At 43.1% G+C, this 22,067-nt stretch overlaps 1 protein-coding gene across 1 annotated transcript; it reads left to right on the top strand.

Moving 5' to 3' along the window:
* The first annotated feature begins 1,598 nt into the window (after positions 1 to 1,598).
* On the top strand, positions 1,599 to 20,671 carry LOC132515616 (arylacetamide deacetylase-like 3). Its single transcript, XM_060141983.1, is given in 5 exon segments — positions 1,599 to 1,607; positions 6,246 to 6,615; positions 18,057 to 18,094; positions 18,096 to 18,120; positions 19,902 to 20,671. Coding segments are annotated over 5 exon segments (1,212 nt in total).
* Positions 20,672 to 22,067: the final 1,396 nt, after the last annotated feature.

Below are 22,067 nucleotides of genomic sequence, written 5' to 3'. Positions count from 1 at the left end.
TAACAGGAATACCAGAAGGATAAGAAAGAAAGAAAGGAAAAGAAGCAATATTTGAAGCAAAAATTTCCCCCAAATAATGTCAGACACCAAACCACAGTTCCAAGAAGCTCAGAGAACACCAAGCAGGATAAATGCCCCAAACCTACACCTAGACAGATCATATTCAAACTTCAGAAAATCAAAAATAAAGGAAAAAGTCTTTAAAGAAGGAAGAGGGGAAAAATGCCTTACCTATATATAGAGGAGCAAAGATAAGAATTACATCTGATTTCTCCTCAGAAACCATGCAAGCAAGAGGAGAATGGAGTGAAATATTTAAAGAATTAAGAGAAAAAACCCATCAACATAGAATTCTGTACCTGTTGAAATTACCCTTCAAAGGTGAAGGAGAAATAAAGACTTTCTCAGACAAAGAAAAAATGAGGAAATTTGTTGCCAGTAGACCTGCCTTGTAAGAAATGTTAAAAGAAGATTTTTTGTTTGTTTGTTTGTTTTTGAGAGAAGGAAAATGATACATGTCAGAAACTAGATCTACATACAGAAAGGAAGAGATTTGGAGAATGAATAAATGAAGGTAAAATACTTATTTTTCTTTTCTTAGTTGATCTAACAGATAACAGTTCGTTCAAAATAATAAAAGCAATAATATATTTAATTACATGTGCTTATGTGTAAGTGAAATGAATGACAGCAATGATACAAGGGACAATAGAGAGTAATTAGAAACATTTTGTTATTGTAAGGTACTTGCACATGGAACATTCACCAACATGGTCTAGGTCCTGGGCCATAAAACACACCTTAATAAGTTTAAAAGAATAGAAATCATACAACATTTGCTTTCAGACCACAATGGAATTAAACTATAAATCAATGATGGAAAGACAGCTGGAAAGTCCCCAAATACTTGGAGATTAAAGACACACTTCTAAAGAATATCTGAGAATGGTGGGACAACTGTAAAAAGTAATATATGTGTAATGGGAACACCAGAAGGAGAAGAAAGAGAGAGAGGGAAAGAAGCAATATTTGAAGTAATAATGACTAAAAAATTTTCCAAAATCCTTTGACGTGTGTCAAAGAATCAATCTCAAGAGAAAATTTTTTTTAAAAAACCATTGAATTGTACCCTTTGTTTTTATTTTTTAATAATTAATTAGGTTACACTCAGGCTTAGTTGTGGCAGGTGGGCTCCTTAGTTGTGGCTCGCTGGCCTTTAGGTGTGGCATGTGAACTCTTAGTTGCGGCATGCATGTGGGATCTAGTTCCCTGACCAGGGATGGAACCCGGGCCCCCTGCATTGGGAGTGCAGAGTCTTAACCACTGTACCACCAGGGAAGTCCCTCAATAGAAATTTTAAAAATATTTTGAGCTAAATGAAAATGACAATACAACTTATCAAATTTGAGGGACGCAGTGAAAACAGTGCTTAGAGGGAAATTTATACCATTGAATATGCATATTAGAAAAGACGAAAGATCTAAAATCAATAATCTAAGATTCCACCTTAGCATACCTGGGGAAGGAAGAGGAAAGGAAGAAGAAGGAAGAAGGAAGAGGAAGAGGAAAGGAAGAAGAAGGAAAAGGAAGAGGAAATTATGTCCAAGGTAAGGAGAAGAAAAGAAATAATAAAAATTAGAGCAGAAATAAATGAAATTGAAAATAAGAAATCAACAGAGAAAACAAAAAACTGGTTCTTTGAAAAGATCAACAAAATACATAAGTCCCTAGCCAAGCTAACTAAGAAAAAAAGAGATAGGACACAAGTTCCTAACATCGGAAATGAAAGAGGGGACATTATTACAGATTCCATTGACACTAAAAGGATAATAAAGGGAAATTACGAACTACTATATGCTGACAGATTTGATAACCTTGATGAAATGAATGGAATTCCTTAAAGACACAAGCTGCAAAAAACCCACACACAAAAAAATAGGCCATCTGAATAGGCTTATACCTATTAAAGAAATTGAATTAAATTAATAAACTTTCAAAATAGAAAGCAGCAAGCTCAGATGGGTTCACTGGTGAATTCTACCCAACATTTAAGGAAGAAATTATACCAGTTCACTTCCAGAATATAGAAGCAGAAAGAATACTTCCTAACTTGTTCTGTGAAGCCAGCATTACCCTAATACCAAAACCAGATAAAGACATTACAAAAATCCCCCTAACCCCACCCCAAACAATGGACTACTATCTCTTATGAACGTAGATGAAAAAATTGTCTACAAAATATTATCAAATTGTATCAAAAACATATTAAAAAATTATGCACCATAATAGAGCGGGATTTTTCCTAGGTGTAGACGCTGGCTCAACGTCTGAAAGTCAATTAATGTGATCCATCAGGTTAACAGGCTAAATAAGGAAAATCACGTGATCATATCAATAGATGCAGAAAAAGCATTGGACAGAATCTAACACTCATTCATGATAAAAGCTCAGCAAACTAGGAGTGGAGGGGAACATCTTCAACTTGATAAAGGACATCTACAAAAAACCTACAGCTAACATTACACCTGATGGTGAGAAACTTGAAGCTTTTCTGGTAAGATCAGAAAAAGGCAAGAATATCCCTTCTGATCACTGTTATTTGACATTGTACTGGAAGTCCTAGCAAATGCAGTAAGATGATAAAAGGAAATAAAAGGTAATTTGTGACCGCCTGGAGGGGTGGGATAGGGAGGGTGGGAGGGAGGGAGACGCAAGAGGGAAGAGATATGGGAACATATGTATATGTATAACTGATTCACTTTGTTATAAAGCAGAAACTAACACACCATTGTAAAGCAATTATACCCCAATAAAGATGTTTAAAAAAAAAGGAAATAAAAGGTATATAGATTAGGAAGGAAGAAACAGAACTGTCTTTGTTCATAGATGCCATGATCATCTATGTAGAAAATCTGAAAAAACTGACTAAAAAACCTCCTGGAACTAATAAGTTATTATGGCAAAAATGCAGGATACAACATTAATATATAAAAGTCAGTTGCTTTCCTATATACCACAATGAACAAAGAGGAATTTGAAATTAAAAACATATACCATTTAAATTACTCCCCGTGGGACTTCTCTGGCCATGCAGTGGTTAAGATTCCGCCTTCCAATACAGGGGACACGGGTGCGATTCCTGGTCCGAGAAGATCCCACATGCTGCGGAGCAATTAAGCCTGTGCACCACAATTACTGAGCTTGTGCTGTAGAGCCCGTGAGCCACAACTACTGAGCCCGTGTGCCACAACTACTGAAGCCTGCATGCCTAGAGCCTGTGCTCTGCAACAAGAGAAGCCACTGCAATGAGAAGCCTGCACACCGCAATGAAGAGTAGTCCCTGCTCGCTGCAACTAGAGAAAGCCTGTGCACAGCAATGAAGACCCAATACAGCCAAAAATAAATAAATAAACAAATAAAAAATGTTTAGAAGACTAAATAAATTACTCCCCCCATTTTAAACCTTTTTTTTTTTTTTTTCGGTACGCGGGCCTTTCACTGTTGTGGCCTCTCCCGTTGCGAAGCACAGGCTCCGGACGCGCAGGCTCAGTGACCATGGCTCACGGGCCTAGTCGCTCTGCGGCACGTGGGATCTTCCCGGACCGGGACACGAACCCATGTCCCCTGCATCAGCAGGCAGACTCTCAACCACTGCGCCACCAGGGAAGCCCAATTTTTTTTTTCGTAAATATAAGCTTTGACATGAGAATGATACCATTTATTTTTGCCCTCTTTTCAACCATACAAATATTTATGGAGTGTCTGTGGTATGTCAGATACTGTCCTGGCTCTGGGATATAGGACTGAGTAAAATCAGACTGAGTCTATCGATTATCCTTTGTTTTCCAGAGTTTACATGAGCTGTGTGGTTACTAAGGAGCGTGACTCTCTACTTCTGTCAATTGGGTAAGAGAGAGAGTGCAGTGGGTGAGATGCTGATGGGCAAGGAATGCATGGCAGCGAGGAGGGGTCTCAAATCTTCTTGTTTGGGCTTCATGCTGAGTTGAACTGACCTCCATACCCTGGAGTCAACCACAGCAGACCAAATCATCAAGAAAAGGAGGAAATTAGGAAGGAATAGTTAGGTCAACTCAGAAAGAAAAGAGTAAAGAAGAGGGATTATTTCCTACCTGGTAGTAACAACATACTACAATGAAAAGACATAGTCACACTAGCAGCATGATGCCAACACAGGAAATGACAATAGGCCGACAGGGCAGAATAAAGGGCTCAGAAACAGACTTGTTAGGTGATTGGTGATACCCCAAATCAGTGAGGAAAAGATGGATTGTTTAGGAGATGGTGTTGTGACATCTCATTCAAGACAAGGGGAGAAATAAAGATTGGCTAGCACCTTACACTACAGACACTGTATAGAGGTGGAATCCAGATGGCCTCAGAACCAAAGCAGGAGAGGTAAAACTATAAATCTACTAGAAGAAAATGTAGAAAGATATTTCTATGGCATAGAATTGGCAAACAACTTAAATAACACACAAAAAGCATAAATCAAGGGGTTAAAAATGGTATGGATTGGATACACAAAACTTAAGAATTTCTGCTCAAAAGAGACACCATAGAAAAGTCATCAGAAAGATGATAGTCTCAGAGAAAAATCATATGATGTCTGAAAGTAACAAGAGATGTCCAGAAAACACAAGGGATTCCTGAAACGCAGCAGGAAAGACAGAACACACCTGCTTAAAAATGGGTAAAGGATGTCAAAAGGCAACTCACAGAATGGGAAATATAGCTGCTATGTGGATATGAAAAAGTGTTCCAATCCACTATAAATAAAAAAATGTAAATTAAAACAACAGTCAGATGTGCCTTTGTAATCTATCAGGTGGGCAAGAGTGAGAGAGGGCAGTTGCTGCTGAGGATGTGGGGAAATGGAAATCTTTGCTTGCTGCTGCCTAGGGAGCTGCAGGCATCTGGGAGATTCTGGCAAGTATTTTTTTTAAAATTAATTTAATTAATTTATTTTTCGCTGCATTGGGTCTTCGTTGCTGCACGTGAGCTTTCTCTAGTTGCGGCGAGCGGGGACTACTCTTCGTTGCGGTACGCAGGCTTCTCACTGCGGTGGCTTCTCTTGCTGAGAAGCACGGGCTCTAGGCGCATGGGCTCAGTAGTTGTGGCACGTGGGCTCAGTAGTTGTGGCTCGCGGGCTCAGTAGTTGTGGCGCACAGGCTTATTTGCTCCACGGCATGCGGGATATTCTTGGACCAGGGCTCAAACCCGTGTCCCCTGCGTTGGCAGGTGGATTCCTAATCACTGTGCCACCAGGGAAGGGAAGCCCTTTGGCAGTATTTAGTCAGTTAAGCATGTGTCTACCCGAAGGCCCAACCACCCCTCTGCGTGGGTATTCCCGATAAACTGTCACCCAGTGCTGTGACATACATGGCATACATCAGAGTGCATACAGAGACAACCTGTTTCCACTACTAGGAAAACAATGAGTAAAACGGCTTGCATTGATATTGTGGAATACTGTTCAGTAACTACAAAGAACACACAAGATGTAGACACAGCAACGTAGATCTTAAAAACTCAATGAGAATTAAAAAAATATAACAGACAGAATGAAAACAACAACATAAAATTTATGTTAATTAGAAAACACACAAACAATACAATGTGTTTTATAAGACATGTATATTCACAGACATGTATCAAACATACTTGGGCGGGTGCCTATGGGAGAGCAAATAGAAATGGGGAATAGAAATAAAAGGAAGTAAATAAGTAAAACAGGAGTGAGACCACATAAGGACTGATAATGGTTTGCTGTGAGCATGAGCTCCAATTGAAAACATTCGCTAGATGGAGCAAGCAGGAAGCTGAGCTCGATCAGGGGCACCGGGCTTTGAGCAGGATGGCCAGCCGTGGGTGGGAATCTGGGGCACGTGAATGGGATTGCATCAGATATGGGATTAATCAGGGGTTCTCAGAAACTGCTTGGTCCAACTCCCTTATTTTCCAGGAAGGCGTCTGTGATCTGGCGACTTATGGGTCCTCAGAGCCATGAGTGGCAAAGGTAGGACCAGAAGCCACAGTTTCTGCTGCCCCCTCAGCGCAGGGATTTTCCTTCTGCACTTCATCTCTTCGGCCACGGGGAGGCGCCTTCACAAGGGCGGAGGCAGCAGGGTGTCTGGAGGCAACTCTCTGTGTCCAGATTCTTAAGGAGAGTGGCTAGATTAGCCACATAGATAAAACCTTACCTGCTGCTCCGCCCCTCCCCGCAGGCGGCGCAGCTTCCCCTGCAGCACTTCCGCTCTCGGGGAGGGAGCCGGAGGGGGCTTTGGAGGCAGCGCACAGACCTGTTCGGCTGCGCGCTGCGCCGCTCTTCTAGTAGAGCGGCAGCAGCAGCCGCGGCGGCCCCAGGGGCTCACGCCTCCCGCAACACCTCGGGGAAGCCGGGCGCGCCTGTCCTGCGAGCCCAGCACCCCCAACCTGCTCCCCGCGCGCAGCTGAACCGCCGCGTGGGACTCGCCGCCCAACATGGATTTCCTCCTGGCGCTGTGCTCGGGTCCTCGCTCTACCTGCGGGTGGCCGCGGACTTCGACGGGAGGTGGCCCAGGCAAATAGTGTCGTCCATTGGCCTGTGTCGTTATGGTGGGAGGATTGACTGCTACTGGGGCTGGGCCCGCCGGTCCTGGGGACAGTGTCAGCTGGCTTCCAGGAACGAATGCAGTAAAAATAGGAAAACAGAATTAACAAAAGCTAGAGGAAGGAAAAAGGATAGAATAAAAGCCCATGTATTTTAACGATCAGTCAGCAGTTGATAGAGTTGGTACCCAGAAGCATTGGGAGTGGAATACAGATAGGCGTCTCCACCAGTATCCAGTACTAGGATCCGGTATTAGGAGGCTCTGCGAAGAAATCAGTGTGAGAATTTTTTGTATCAAATTTGTATATTATTATTTTTGTATTCATTGAATATCAGTATTAAAAGTCATTACCATAAAACCCCACAAAAAAACCCATATCTGCTCAAAAAAATAACCGGCAATGGTGAGATGGGCTAATAATTCTCCAAGGAATATAAGCAAAGCAATCAATGGTGTCCATTGACGTAATAGGCACGCAGAGAACATCTTTGCTGACTAATCCTTACTGAGGCGTGGCACAGTGGAAAACATCCTGGCTACACTATCCATGCAGGGCAGGGTTCAAGTCCTGGTTCTACCTTAAAACGCAGGTGGCTCTGGGCAATGATCCACTGTCACCCGCCAGATACTGTCCTGTCATGTGGAATATACCTGTGAATGAAACAGACAAAAACTCCTTCTTGCTTCTGAGAGGGTTCCCATCTTAGTAGGTTCCTGCACAGTTGGTGCAGCCATCCTAAGTCTGGGATAACTTCTTAAGCTTTGGGCGTGGACCTTGAGTATCTGGAGGTGTCTCCTCCACCAGACTCTTATGTGATATGGGATACATGGCAATGGTTCCGATTTGCGTGGCTGCAAATGACCCTAACCACAAATTCTTTACAAATGTGGTCCCAGAAGTTGACTTTTCTGTTTTTTTTTTGGCCATACATGAAGCTTGTGGGATTTTAGTTACCTGACCAGGGATCGAACCCAGGTCCCCTACAGTGGAAGTTCTGGGTCCTAACCACTGGACCGCCAGGGAATTCCCAGGAGTTGAGTTTTCTTTTCTTACTTGACAACACCTAGTTTCATGAAGACGTTTGCTTCCCCAAACCTGCAACTTCATTAACTTGGACACACTTGTTTCCTCCTAGGTTTTGGCCAGCTTGCCCGGGGCTCACCCAGCCCTTTGGGGTACGTTTTGCAGCCATCCCCAGTCCTCTGACTTGGGGCCAATCAGTCCTCTTCTTTTGTTCCAGTCAAACAGTTCTTCTTCTGATGTTTCTCCTTGCCTGTTTCCTTTGAAGAAAGACACCTCTGTTAAGTCATTATTTGAGCCAGAAACATGCAATTTGTTGGCCCTGATCACTAGACTTCCACCATGGGAGGTAGACGGTTGGTTCCGGGAGTCTAGTTTAGGATGAGAAAACAATGCCTAACATTGTACATGTTCAGTTAAGTGTCAGAGTCATCAACTGACATTGTCGTCAAACTTGGACTTGCCCTTGAATTCATTAGGATATTTATTGTGTTTATATTAGCGAAACCAGACAAGTTCCAGGGAGTTTTAGATGTTCCAGGGTCTCTCTCTCTCTCTCTGTTTATTCAGATGGAAAGTGCAGGACCTTCTAGAGCCCTGGTCCTTACTCCTAGTCCCTCCTTTTAGCACTTTTCTGTTGTTGTTAGGGGTCTTCCATGTCCTCTCCTTCCTTTCCAGCCTCCAAAGTCTTGTCCTTCCCCCCTCCCTGTCCCGCACACCACCCTCCATAGAGTTGGGTCAACAGGGATAAGCTAGTATTTATAATTTTAATAATTGTAATAATAATTCAAGTATGGAAAGACACCTTCTGAGAGGGATTTGAAACATAGTAACAGTTCCTTTTAAAATTATAGCATCTTTTAAATAAATGAAAATGTATGTGGCAACCTGATGTATAAAACAGAGAGAAGCAGAGTCGTCGGGTTGAAGTAGAGAGAGGAGGTCTATCCACTTAGCCTCTCCCTTGAACTCATGGTCTATAGTCACCAAAAACATCTGGACAAGCTGAAGCTAGTGGCACTCAGTTCCATTTCTACTTATGGAAGAGCAAAATTCTTTTCTGTTTAAGTCTTAGGTCCTTGTCTTTGGGTTTTCACTGCAACTACTTTCTCTACAACCATCTAATCACGTACTGGCCGAGAGTCCCTGTGCTCTACGCGTAGATCCCCGGTCATCTCCCTCTTCACTCCTTCATGGATGGAAAGAACAGCCACAGCCACACTTGAGACTTGACTGCCACTTGGTGGCAGCATATGCAAAACAATAGGTTTACATTTCTAAGAAGCACATGTTTTGAAGGTTAACTCTTTAACCTCAAACTAGTGGTAATAGCGGCAAGATGATAGATGAAATGGGACACAAAGCAGACAAGTTTTGGCAAATGAGACAGTGTATAGAGGAAAGAAAATTTCATCACCTGAGGAAGGAGTCAATTTTGATGAAGGGAATCCAGGTGACTATGGGGCAGCATACAAGCATAACAAAGAAGGCAAAAGGTCATAGATAAGTTTCTGATTCACAGTTTTGTTCAAGATCAGCCATGTGCGCTGTGGGTTATTACACTGATGCAACAGTAGCCCCAAATACTACCAGGCAAGGTATTCTGAAGGTCACTGAACAGAAAGGCTCACAGACCAAATTAAGATGGTCTAATCACAAGGCTTAAGTCCATTTAAAAAACAGCAAGAAGCAAGGGGAAAAGTGATGAGGAAATTAGCCCATGTAAAGTAAGGTGCCAAGGGGTTGAAGGTTCATACCTGCTCCATATAGGATTAGACAATATTAACATGTCCTCTCTCCTCTGTTGCATGCACCTTCCCCTCTGTTGGTGTGTTTAAGAGGACTAGAGTGGTTCCAACAGATGGAGTGTGTCTGGAACCAACACACATGCTTACTTCATCAGAGAGACACTGGGGCAGGTACACCTGGCCACAGCAGCAGTTCACCTATTAGCCTGCTGGGTATCTGTGAATGTTATCTGCATTCTTTGGGAGACGATGCCTAGGGCCAGAATGGGGCCATACTGGGTGTTACCAATGGTTGGCCAATTTAGGATGACATGGCTATCAATGCACACGTGGCATGCTCATGACTTCTGACTTAATCTTTCCATTACTTTCTTTCTATAAGTGGTACTCTTGTTTGTTTCACCAAATATTGTTTCATAAATACTCTATTTTTAATATTGTGTGCTGTCACTATCTTACTGTATATCTTAATGCATGATATAATTTCTTTCTTTTATTTTAACATCTTTATTGGAGTATAATTGCTTTACAATGGTGTGTTCGTTTCTGCCGTATAACAAAGTGAATCAGCTATATGCATACGTATATCCCCATATCTCCTCCCTCTTGTGTCTCCCTCCCACCCTCCCTATCCCACCCCTCTAGGTGGTCACAAAGCACCGAGCTGATCTCCCTGTGCTATGCGGCTGCTTCCCACTAGCTATCTATTTTACATTTGGTAGTATGTATAAGTCCATGCCACTCTCTCACTTCGTCCCAACTTACCCTTCCCCCTCCCCGTGTCCTCAAGTCCATTCTCTACGTCTGTGTCTTTATTCCTGTCCTGCCCCTAGGTTCTTCAGACCATTTTTTTTTTTAGATTCCATATATATGTGTTAGCATACGGTATTTGTTTTTCCCTTTCTGATTTACTTCACTCTGTATGACAGACTCTAGGTCCACCCACCTCACTACAAATAACTCAATTTCGTTTCTTTTTATAGCTGAGTAATATTCCACTGTATATATGTGCCACATCTTCTTTATCCATTCATCTGTCGATGGACACAGGTTGCTTCCATGCCCTGGCTATTATAAATAGAGCTACAATGAACCTTGTGGTACATGACTCTTTTTGAATTACGGTTTTCTCAGGGTGTACGCCCAGTAGTGGGGTTGCTGGGTCATATGGTAGTTCTATTTTTAGTTTTTTAAGGAACCTTCATACTGTTCTCCATAGTGGCTGTATCAATTTACATTCCCACCAACAGTGCAAGAGGGTTCCCTTTTCTCCACACCCTCTCCAGCATTTATTGTTTGTAGACTTTTTGATGATGGCCATTCTGATGGGTGTGAGGAGATACCTCATTGTAGTTTTGATTTGCATTTCTCTAATGATTAGTGATGTAGAGCATCCTTTCATGCGTTTGTTGGCAATCTGTATATCTTCTTTGAAGAAATGTCTATTTAGGTCTTCTGCCCATTTTTGGATTGGGTTGTTTGCTTTCTTGATATTGAGCTGCATGAGCTGCTTGGATATTTTGGAGATTAATCCTTTGTCTGTTGCTTCATTTGCAAATATTTTCTCCCATTCTGAGGGTTGTCTTTTCGTCTTGTTTGTGGTTTCCTTTGCTGTGCAAAAGCTTTGAAGTTTCATTAGGTCCCATTTGTTTATTTTTATTTCCATTTCTCTAGGAGGTGGAACAAAAAAGGATCTTGCTGTGATTTATGTCATAGAGTGTTCTGCCTATGTTCTCCTCTAAGAGTTTTGTAGTGTCTGGCCTGCCTTTAGGTCTTTAATCCATTTTGAGTTTACTTTTGTGTATGGTGTTAGGGAGTGTTCTAATTTCATTCTTTTACATGTAGCTGTCCCGTTTTCCCAGCACCACTCACTGAAGAGGCTGTCTTTTCTCCATTGTATATTCTTGCCTCCTTTATCAAAAATAAGGTGACCATAGGTGCGTGCGTTTATCTCTGGGCTTTCTGTCCTGTTCCATGGATCTATATTTCTGTTTTTGTGCCAGTACCATACTGTTTTGATGACTATAATTTCTTTCTGTGTCTCCAAACTCCCTGTTTATTCATGATCTGTATTTGATACTTCCTATGTGTTTTGTCTATGTCTTGAGCTACCAGCTTACTTTACTTCTATGCTTAACACTTATTATGAGTTTCATTCATCCTGTTTTTCTTTCTTTCTTTTTAGGATTAGAATTGAATATTCTTAAGTAATAAAGCAAGCACCCATTACCTCAGGCTTCTGCTTTCCCATCTTTACAATGAGTAAGAATTTTTGCCCCATCTGTCTCTCAGGAATGCAGCTTCAGGTATTTTCAAGAACCATATGATTGGAAATCATTAAAGTGTGAGTGGGTCAAGAGACGCAAAGGGAGAGATACTCGGGGGTTGCTATAAGCTTTGTGATATGTGGACTGTGGTGGTTTGTTGACAAGGGATGAACTTGGCCTTGGAGTCAGATTTGAATAGACTTGGATTTAAACAAAATTGGATTTGAATTGAATTGAATTAGAACCCCAGCTCTGTCTGCCACTGAATGTGGGCAAATTGCTTAATTAAATGCAGCTTCTGTTTTTTCGTCCATAAAAATAGAATTAATAGTGTTTATGTTTCTGGAACTCTCCCTACCCAGCAGTCCAGTGCTCTTTGGGACCTGGGATAACATAGTGGAGACAGAGGCTGTAGAATCTGAAGAGATTGGAGTCCAAGATGGTTTCAAAGAAATAAACTTCACACAGATTTCATGTGTGTTTTCTCCAGACTTTTTGCAATTCCATCCCCTCTCATTTCCACCAGCACCTGTAACCAACAATACACACAACCAAAGCAGCAAGAGAACGAGTTGTCTATATTACCCTTGTGAAAAAAATGAATACACAGAAACCTCAATTAAATAGAGTCAGGAGACCAGAAGGGGAAGCTCTCACATCCTATGATGATAGTAGAGCCCAATAAGAAGAAGAAGGAGTGCTTTTCTTTCCTGGCAACAAGCCATAGACTCTTTGTTTACTATAGCCTTCCCAACTTCCTTTTCCCTGCTGTAAAATTTTGAGCTCCCTTTCCCTTGTTGTATGGAGTTTTTCTCATGGCTCACCGTGGTTACAGACCCTGAGTTGCAATTCTTTGCTGATCCTGAATAAACCCACTTTTGCTGGGGAAATAACTGGCAGGCTATTTATTTTGGTCAACAGTTTGGTGGCCAGTACGGGGATCCAGAGAATACCCCTGATGATTCCAGGGCTGGTGGGTAAACTGGTGCAGTACCCACACTGAGCCCATTGTCACTCTCTGCTTCTGTCACCAAACCTGGAGGTGGAATGCTACTCTTTCTCCTGAATCAGAGCTTCCTCCTTCTTTGTGTTTGGAACCTCTCCAGGTTTAATTCGAGATCTATTTTAAGATTATGTCTTTTCTGGTTAAGGTCTTGTTCTGTATGCAAGTACTTGTTTGGCACTTGGGTCTGATTTTGAAATCAGACTATTTCATTGGAACTGGCTAGCCTTTGACCCATTCCTTCAGGAACAGGGGTTGTTTCATTGGAACTGTGCCGGTTCAGCCTTGGGCCCATCCCTTTGGAATAGGAGCTGGTCTATGGGAACTGGGCTTAGAAACCTTCAGCCTGGCTCCTCAAGGACCGCGTTGTTCCCTTAGAACTGGCTGGTATTAAGCCTACAGTTTGTTTGAGGTATTTGAGCTGCTGGAGTTGCACACTATTTCTCTTATTTGAGTTGTTTAAACTGTTTTGAGATGTAAGCTATTTATGCTGTTTGAAAATTATTCTCTTTCTCTAGAGAAAGTCTTCTGAGAAATGGGATCCCAGTTATCTACATATTTTGAGGGTATCCTCCCTGCAGGTACTCTAGCCTATTATATATTTAATAACCACCATCCTTCCTCATTCACATTTCTAACTAAATGGACTGACCTAGCCAAAGGCAATTTAGACTATCAATGGCTATTACGGGGATGTTGTGAAAACCTCAAAATTACTTTTCTTAAAACTGAATTGGGAACTTCCCTGGTGGCCCAGTGGTTAAGACTTTGCCTTCCAATGCAGGGCATGTGGGTTCAATCCCTGGTCAGGGAGCTAAGATCCCACATGCCTCACAGCCAAAAAACCAAAACATAAAACAGAAGCAATATTGTAACAAGTTCAATAAAGACCTTAAAAATGGTCCACATCAAAAAGAATCTTAAAAATAAAAACTGAATTGGACTACCATGGCTCTAAAATTTCCAAAACTGAATGGAATGCCTATTTCAGTTGGTATTTTGAGGATTCCATATGTTATCAAAACCCAAAATTGCCTCTCTGCAAAATAAGATTTTAAGATTAACTGAGGCAAACAAACAATTAAAGAAAGATAAATGGCGTCTAAAGTCTCAGGCTCCATTTCATTGGCTTTTAAATCTCAGGCCATACCTCCAGCGCCATCTTCCTCATTCCCTTCTATGCTGCCTACATCTCCTCTATACCCTTAGCTCCCATTACTAATTCTCTCAGCCAGCCCTTCTTTTTGTCTGAAACTCTTCCCATTCCATTTTCCTGTGAATTTATCAGAGCCTGTCTTTTTTAAAAAAACATTTTTATTTTTTAAATTGAAATATAGTTAATTTACAATGTTGTGTTAGTAACGTAATATTTTATTAATTAACTGCCAAACATACATCTTTGATACTTTTTTATTCTAAATTTCTTGACTGCATACTCTTTTTTTTTTAAATTAATTTTTATTGGAGTATAACTGCTTTACAATGTTGTGTTAGTTTCTGCTGTGCAGCAAAGTGAATCAGTTATACATATATCCAGTCTTTTTTAGATTTCCTTCCCAGTTAGGTCACCATACAGCATTGAGTAGAGTTTCCTGTGCTATACAGTAGGTTCTCATTAGTTATCTGTTTTATACATAGTAGTGTATATATGTCAATCCCAATCTCCCAATTCATCCCGCCCTCCTTATCCCTTTGGTAACCATAAGTTTGTTCTCTACATCTGTGACTGTTTCTGCTTTGCAAATAAGTTCACTTGTACCATTTTTCTAGATTCCACATATAAGCGATATTATATGATATTTGTTTTTCTTTCTGACTTACTTCACTCTGTATAACAATATATAGGTCCATCCACATCAGAGCCTGTCCTTTAAAATGAAGCCTTCCAAGGATACAGAGGCTAACCCCTTAATTTCTTATACTCCCAGGACTAAAGCTGAACTCCAGCCTTAGTCAAAGATTTTCCCAAAGTAACCAAAGATCCTCACAGATTTGCTGAGGAATTTAATATAGTTATTCAAATTTATCAATCTGGTTTCTCTGACTTATATCAGCTAGTTCATATGCTTGTTGGTGAAGGCCAGGCCAAGCATTGGATGGAAACCACTAATGGCGAATATCCTGAAAGGTCTGTAAGTACAACCAAAAGACCAGCCCACTAACTTACATGATCAGGCTCAGGGAATTACTAGGCAAGTTCACTGGGCAATTCCTGGGGATTTTCCAAAGCCTGTGGATTGAAACCAGATTTAGACTTCCTCACAAAATTCTGCTGAACCCGTTCATGACCATTACAATGGATGTCAGATGATTTTAAAAGAAAAGTCTGGTCTTCCTTCAGATATTGATTCCACCCGGATAGCTTTTAACCCTGTGTTTGTTGATGTGCTGAACTGGGACCTTTTCCTTCTAGTAAAAAGGATCAGGATGGAATGGAAACTATGTCCATACCAGGTTTAGTTAAGTTGTCAAACCAGCTCTCTCTCATTCTAGATGAATCACCTCAAAGGAAGACTACCAAAATTCTTAATCTTCAACACCAGCAAATGAAGGCACCCCCCCCTCCCCAAACCGAAAGACTTCTAGTTTCTGCTATTATTGCAAAGAGGCAGGGCATTGGAAAAGAGATTGTTATAAATGTAAGTGCTTCAAGCACTTTCAGTCTTCTAACCAGACTTTCCAGTGTCCTCCCAGTTCTCAATAATGGGGCTCTGAGGAACTACAGGGGCTCTTTCCAGTCCCTCATCTTAATCAGCCTGGAGAACATTTCTCCAAGTTGAAGATGAATCTCTTCCAGTCCTAACTAACAGTGGAGCCACACTCTCAGTGCTCAACCCCACTACTATAAAACTCCCTGCTGTGGAGTCCTAAAAGAGTTCCAATAGTGGAGATCTCTAATAAATCTGAAGAGGTTCCTGTCTGTGAACCTATTCCCTTGGTTTAGCCCTTTGAGAGATGCACACCCTTTTCTCCTTAGTTCTTCTACCACTTTCCATTTATAAGGCCAAGACGTTTTAGACAAGTACCATGCCAACATTTCTTTCTCCCCAAAGGGGAGAATAATTCTAGGAATTGACAGTAGTCATAAAAGCATCCAACCAGGTAAATTAAATGACCCTTTGATATCTTTTATTTGCTGTCTCTGATGGCACTAGAGCTGATTCTGGAAACACTGCTCATTTGTCCCTAGTGCATCAGCTACCAAGGCAAAATCTCCAACTGATTTTGGCACAATGCACAGCACATCTCCCATAAAAATTCAAAAAGGTCTCTTCAAACCTCTTTCCAGAATTAATCAACACCCAATAAATAAGGAGCACTTCAAATCCTAACATCCATAATTTATTACAACTCTCAAGGCCTCATTATCTTGCACTATTCCCTGTTAATATTCCTATTTTACTGGTGAGAAACTTAAGGACCAAGGATGGAGGTTTTTCAGGGACCTCCACTCAATAAACATCATTGTTATCACTTGAAACCCTGCCGTTCCTACCTCCCCGACACTACTGACATCTATTACTACCGGAAGCAAGTTCTTTACTATAATTGATTTATGCAGTACATTCTTTCCTATTCCAGTTGGTAGGGTTAGCCAATACCTTTTTGCCTTCACCTGGCATGGACAGCAGTGCACCTGGACAGTAATGCCTCAGGGTTTTACTGAGAGTCCTTATTTCTCACAAGTCCTGAAGGCTGACCTATGATATAAACCTCCCTAGGAGTTCTATGGTATTGCAATATGTGGATGGTTGCTTTCTTTTTTTCTTCTTCTCAAGCTTCCTCACAGAAGACAGCATCTGCTTGCTAAGGCTTTTAGCCATAAAGAGATATAAGGTCGCCAAAGGAAAATTGCAGCTTGACCAAACCCAGGTTCAACATTTAAGGTTTATGATATCAGAACAAGGGATACACCTAGATCCAGACAGACTTCATGGTGTTTTAAGTTCCCTCAAAGCCAAAACTAAGCACCAATTGTGAGATTTTCTTGGGCTGGTTGGTTATTGCTGAAATTGAATCCCAAATTTCTCTCATGGTAAAAACTTTGTATGTTTTACTAAATAATAACAACCCCAACTTATTTTTTAATGGGAAAACCAGACAACATAGCTTTCAAGGTCTTAAAGGAAAGTTTGATGAACCCACCTGCCCTTTGACGTCCCAATTATCAGATTCCCTTTTCCTTTTTGTATATAAAAAGGAAGGGAGGACTTCCCTGGTGACACAGTGGTTAAGAATCTGCCCGACAATGCAAGGGACACAAGTTCGTTCCCTGGTCTGGGAAGATCCCACATGCTGCGGAGCAACTAAGCCTGTGTGCCACAACTACTGAGCCTGTGCTCTAGAGCCTGCGAGCCACAACTACTGAGCCCATATGCCACAACTACTGAAACCCACATGCCCTAGAGCCCGTGCTCCAAAACAAGAGAAGCCACCAAAATGAGAAGCCCACACACCACAATGAAGAGTAGCCCCCGCTCACCACAACTAGAGAAAGCCCAGGCACAGCAACAAAGACCCAATGCAGCCAAAAATAAATAAATAAATAAACTTATAAAATAAATAAACAAATAAAGGCCTGAGCCTTTAGAATGGGCTATCCTGTATATTTACAAAAAAAAAAAAAAAGGGAAGGGAATGCCCTTGGGGTACTCACCCCAAAACATGGAGACCATCACAGACCCCGGGGCACTGGGATACCCCTTGCCTTGGAGCTATTATAGCCACTGCGCTTTTGGTTAGGACCATGGAGAAAATTGTGGGATTCCCTTTAACCATTTTCGTACCTCATGCATTAGAAGCTCTCCAGAATTGCCATCACACTCCACATTTCTCTTTCAGCCTCCTCACCTCCTATGAGGTCCTTTTGTTAACTGCTCCTCATATAACTCTTTTGCGTTGTAATAACCTTAACCCTGCTACTCTTCTCGCCTCTGTCACTGAGGAAGTCGCTCACAAGTGCTTGATGCTAATGGATCACATTCTGACTCCTTGTGGTGATCTACAAGAAGCTTCTGTGGGTAACACTGAGTTCTCATGGTTCACTGATGGTTCTTATTTAAAGGTGATGGTATTGTGCTAGGGATGTTATTACAGCTCCTTTTGATGTTGTTGAGGCAGCATCTTTACCTGTGGCTGCTTAAGCCCAACAAGCTGAATTACACAGTTACACAGGCTTGTACCTTAGCCAAGGACAGAACTGCCAATATTTATACTGATAGTAGTTATGATTTTGGAGTAGCCCATGATTTTGGAATGTTGTGGAAACAACACGGTTTCCTTTCTTCCTCAACCTGGGCACTCCGTCTGTCATGGTTGTTAGTGAGAAGGGGCAGTTGAGGATGGCTGGCAAAGGAAACCCACTAGCCTTCCTAGCTTGAATGTTTCCAACCTTTCATTTTCTAGAAACTCACCATGGCTTATGATGTCATTTGTGCGAGGAGAAGTGACTCAGTGGTTCTAGCAGTTGGGTGATTAAGGGGAAGATGGGGAGGTGCTGGGATTCCAGGAGTGCTGGGGCAATGATGGGGAGGGAGGCTGGGGCTGGGGGGACAGCAGGAGCAGGGGACGGGCTGTGAGAATCCAGTGAGCGGGAGGGCAAGGAAGAGGGAGAGGAAGGGAAAGACAGGGAGAGGCAGAGATGGGGCACTCCTTCCTGCGGGTGGCCCTTAGGTATGTTTCAAGGATGCCTTTTGAGCACTGCATCATCTGGAAACTGGACGGGGTCAGGGAGTGGTCTTCGTGAAGCAAATACAGTGCAGAGCTTCACCACCAGTGCACATCTCTTCATTGAGCAGAACAGCCTTGCACGTTCCGGACTCTCAGCACCTCCCTCCAGTAAATGCCCACAGTGCCCTGTGCTATAAGCCCGACAACTTCAAACACTGCTACATCATTTCCAAGTGCTCCCGAGAGGGAGGTCCACCCTGGTGAGAGCCACAGGAGGAAGCAGGAACAATTAAAAAGCCACTCTCTCTCTTAATCAATCTGGGAGTGTCACCCCACAATCTGGAGCTCGAAGGGGCAGGAGAGACCGGGGACGGGCCCTCCCTGGGTCTCCACACCAGGCAAACTGGACACATGTGAGGAGCATACTGAACACTGCAGTGGTGTGGGCTCGCCCTCCTGCCCTGCCGCCTGACACATCGTCACCAGGGCCAGGGTGGCTCTTCCTGATCCAGCACTTCCTGAAGTTTCATTTAAGTGCCACATGCCATAAAGGAATACCCAGGGCCAACGTCTTCATGGGAAGACAGCCAGTGGAGTAAGTAAAAATGACAGGAGTCAGTCCTGGATGAGAGAGAGACCTGGAGAAACTCCTCACTCTACAATTCTTGGCTCCAAAACTATTTCTGCAATGGGATGGAACTCTTGACCCAGTTGTTGGCCACTGTGTGCCCTACTGTTCTGGTTGTGCTGAAACAAGAGACCATCAGTAGAATGTACTAGCAAATCCCTGCAAGAAAGTTATCTTATGACTCCAAGGGAGATGGTGTTTTGGAGTTGAAAGCACTGTTGTCCCAGCCTGAACCTAGGGTAGCTTAGAACAGGCAGCATCAGAATAGAAATGGTTGACAGAAGATATGTTGAGTCCATAAAGTATTTTCTTTTTTAAAAAAAATTAAATTAAAAAAAAAAAAGTGAGGCCAGCACTTAAAATGGTGAAATTTCTTGCCAACCCCAGATTTCTGGAATCTCTTGAAAGATGAGGCGGCCTAGCGCTGCCAAGCTGGCATAGCCGCATGAACAGGGAGCCATGGTCTGGAGTGGGCGTGGCTGATCGAGAGGGACTGTATGTTAGCTGCTAGCCCCTTCTGGTATTTAAGTCTTCAAGATCCTCCCGCAAAACTTGTGAGCATGGCAGGATTACTTAGAATCTACACCCAAGCAAGCCTTATAAAAGAATAAAAACAGGTGTGAGTCAGGGAAGCAGCATCAGGTAGGTTCAGAAAGCTGGGGGTCACGTTGGCGATAGCTAAGCTGTTGACATTTAGGTGGATGCAGGGCTCTTGGGGTCACAGACTGTCCCCGCAGTTGGCATCGAGACAGTGGGAATAGCATACCACTTTCTGAGCCTATGTGCCCGGCACTGAAGGCTTTACGCTTGTCACCTAGTTTAAGCTTTCTACCTTAACGTCACCTGCCCAGGCTTCAGAAAAAGAAGTTAATGGAAGAAATCTGGGCTGAAGGATGTTAGACACAGGTGTTTTTGGCTCTGTGGTGAGTGGAAACTGTGTTCCTTCCTTTCCCGATATCACAGTATGCTCAAGCATAGGTTTCCGGTGATAGTAAGAGACGTCATGGTGGCTACCATCCACTTCTTGAAGTCCTTGAATACATATGGGGCAGATCCAGCCTGGGTCATGGTCTGTGGTGACAGTGTGGGTGGGGGCGTGGCAACAATAGTTTGTCAAAACCTTGTGGACAGTTCTGATCTCCCCAAGATCCGTGCTCAGATCCTGATCTATGCCGCTCTCCAAGCCCCGGATTTCCAGCCTCCTTCTAATCAGCAGAACAAGGACGTTCCACTGCTCAGACAGAATTCGGCCTTCTACCGTTGGTGTGGTTACCTGGACATCAGCCCCTCCTGGAAAAGAACCGTATTGGAAGGAGCCCACTTGCCTGCCGAAGTCTGGGAAAAGTACAGAAAGTGGTTGGGTTCAGAAAACATTCCAGAGAAGTTTAAGAAGAGAGGCTACACGCCCCATGAGCCCCTGAATGAAACTGCCTATCTGGAGACAAACATCATTCTAGATTTGACGAACTCACCCCTGATTGCAGAGGATGAAGTAGTGTCTCAGCTCCGCAAAGCTTGCATCGTGAGCTGTGAGTGTGATATTCTCCAGGACCATTCGCTGTTGTACAAGAAGAGGCTGGAGGACCTGGGAGTCCCAGTGACTTGGCACCACATGGAGGATGGTTTTCACGGGGTGTCGGTCACCCTTGACCTGGGCTGCTTGTACTTGCCCTGCTCCACGAGGATTCTGAATGCTGCAGTCCATTTTATAAAAGAGTTGTGACCATCTTTCCTTCCTGCTGCAGTTGCAAGAGTGTGAATTCCGCCATCATCCGGTTCCCATTGGGGCTCCTTGTTGCCAATGTAGGTGATGCTGAATAGGGCTGGGGAGAGTGTTGAGGATGCCATCTCCTCTTGCTTCAGGTTCTAGAATCCTAGAATGCATGTTTCTGATATCTAGAAGGAGAGCAGTAGAAGAGACAGGTTTGGGAGGAGGGTGGGGCTCTCTAGCCATGTTCACTGTAGGGAAAATTTGAGCTGACATTCTTCAGTGACCATTTGCAAGGGTGAATGAACATATAAAGACTGCTCATGGCCTCCCCGAGGGAGAGTCCAGGCTGCTCAGGCTGACCAGGCTGTGGGCAACAGGAGTGTCTACTTGGCTGGGCCTTGGAATAACCCGGGAACATCATGTGCAGTCTCATGGGCCTCTTCCAATCTGGCTCAGAGGGCAGGGCTCTGACGTCCTAGTGCTGGGTGGACGTGGAGAAACTGGTTTCACCCTCTTCCTCTGGGTACGTGGTGACACTTCTCCCGCCGTTCCTCTGCCTCTGAGTTCAGAGTCTCAACTGCTGAGCTGGAAGAGTGAAGATGGATTGGGTAGGTTTTTCATGTTGGTGGACACCTAGTGGCAGATGAAGACTGGAGCCGCCTGATTGATTGGCAGAGCTCTGGAGCTCTTGGAGTCAAAGTCAGGCTTCCAACCAAGGCCCCGGAAGCAACATGTTTGAGGACCGGAGTCCAGAGGGAAGCTGAGTCCTGAGTCAGGGACCCATGAAGACAAAATCCGGCCAAACTCAACCATGTCCACAGTGGAAATCAAAGGAGGCCCCAAAGAACTGAAGATGTGTTAGTGAGAACTGTATCTGTTTTAAGACACAGAACCAACTCAAACTGGCCTAAATCAAAGAGAGAATGTATTGGCTAATGTAGCTACAAATTCCAGGGATAAATCAGGCATGATTTGATCCAGGAACTCAAACAGTGTCACCAGCTGCCTTCTCTTCTTTTCTCTAGTCTATGCTCTTCTGTGTGAACTTCACCTTCCTCTCTCTCTATTGTGGCCCTGAGTACCTCCATGCTTGTATTCTTCCAGCGTCAAATCCATTATTATGAACTTGCCTAATTCTCAGCAGACGCAGTGGAAATCACATTGCAACTCGATGGCTTTCTTGGCTTTCTGAGTGGTGTATCTAGTTGCTAAAACCAAGAGGACGGAATGTTATGAATGACTAGCCCCAAGTCCCATGTCATCCCTGGGGTGGAAGGTGGGGTCAGCTCCACCTGGTGCTTGGATGTGCATGGAGGATGGAGTGAGTACTCCCTCACATTAACACTTACTCCACTATACAGGCTAAACTGAAGCCTGAGTCAAGGTCCTTGGAAGTGGCAAGAGATGT

The sequence above is a fragment of the Lagenorhynchus albirostris genome, chromosome 2 (genome assembly GCF_949774975.1).
Source record: "Lagenorhynchus albirostris chromosome 2, mLagAlb1.1, whole genome shotgun sequence".
Lineage (NCBI taxonomy): Eukaryota > Metazoa > Chordata > Mammalia > Artiodactyla > Delphinidae > Lagenorhynchus > Lagenorhynchus albirostris.
This window is presented reverse-complemented; position numbering and strand designations above follow the sequence as displayed.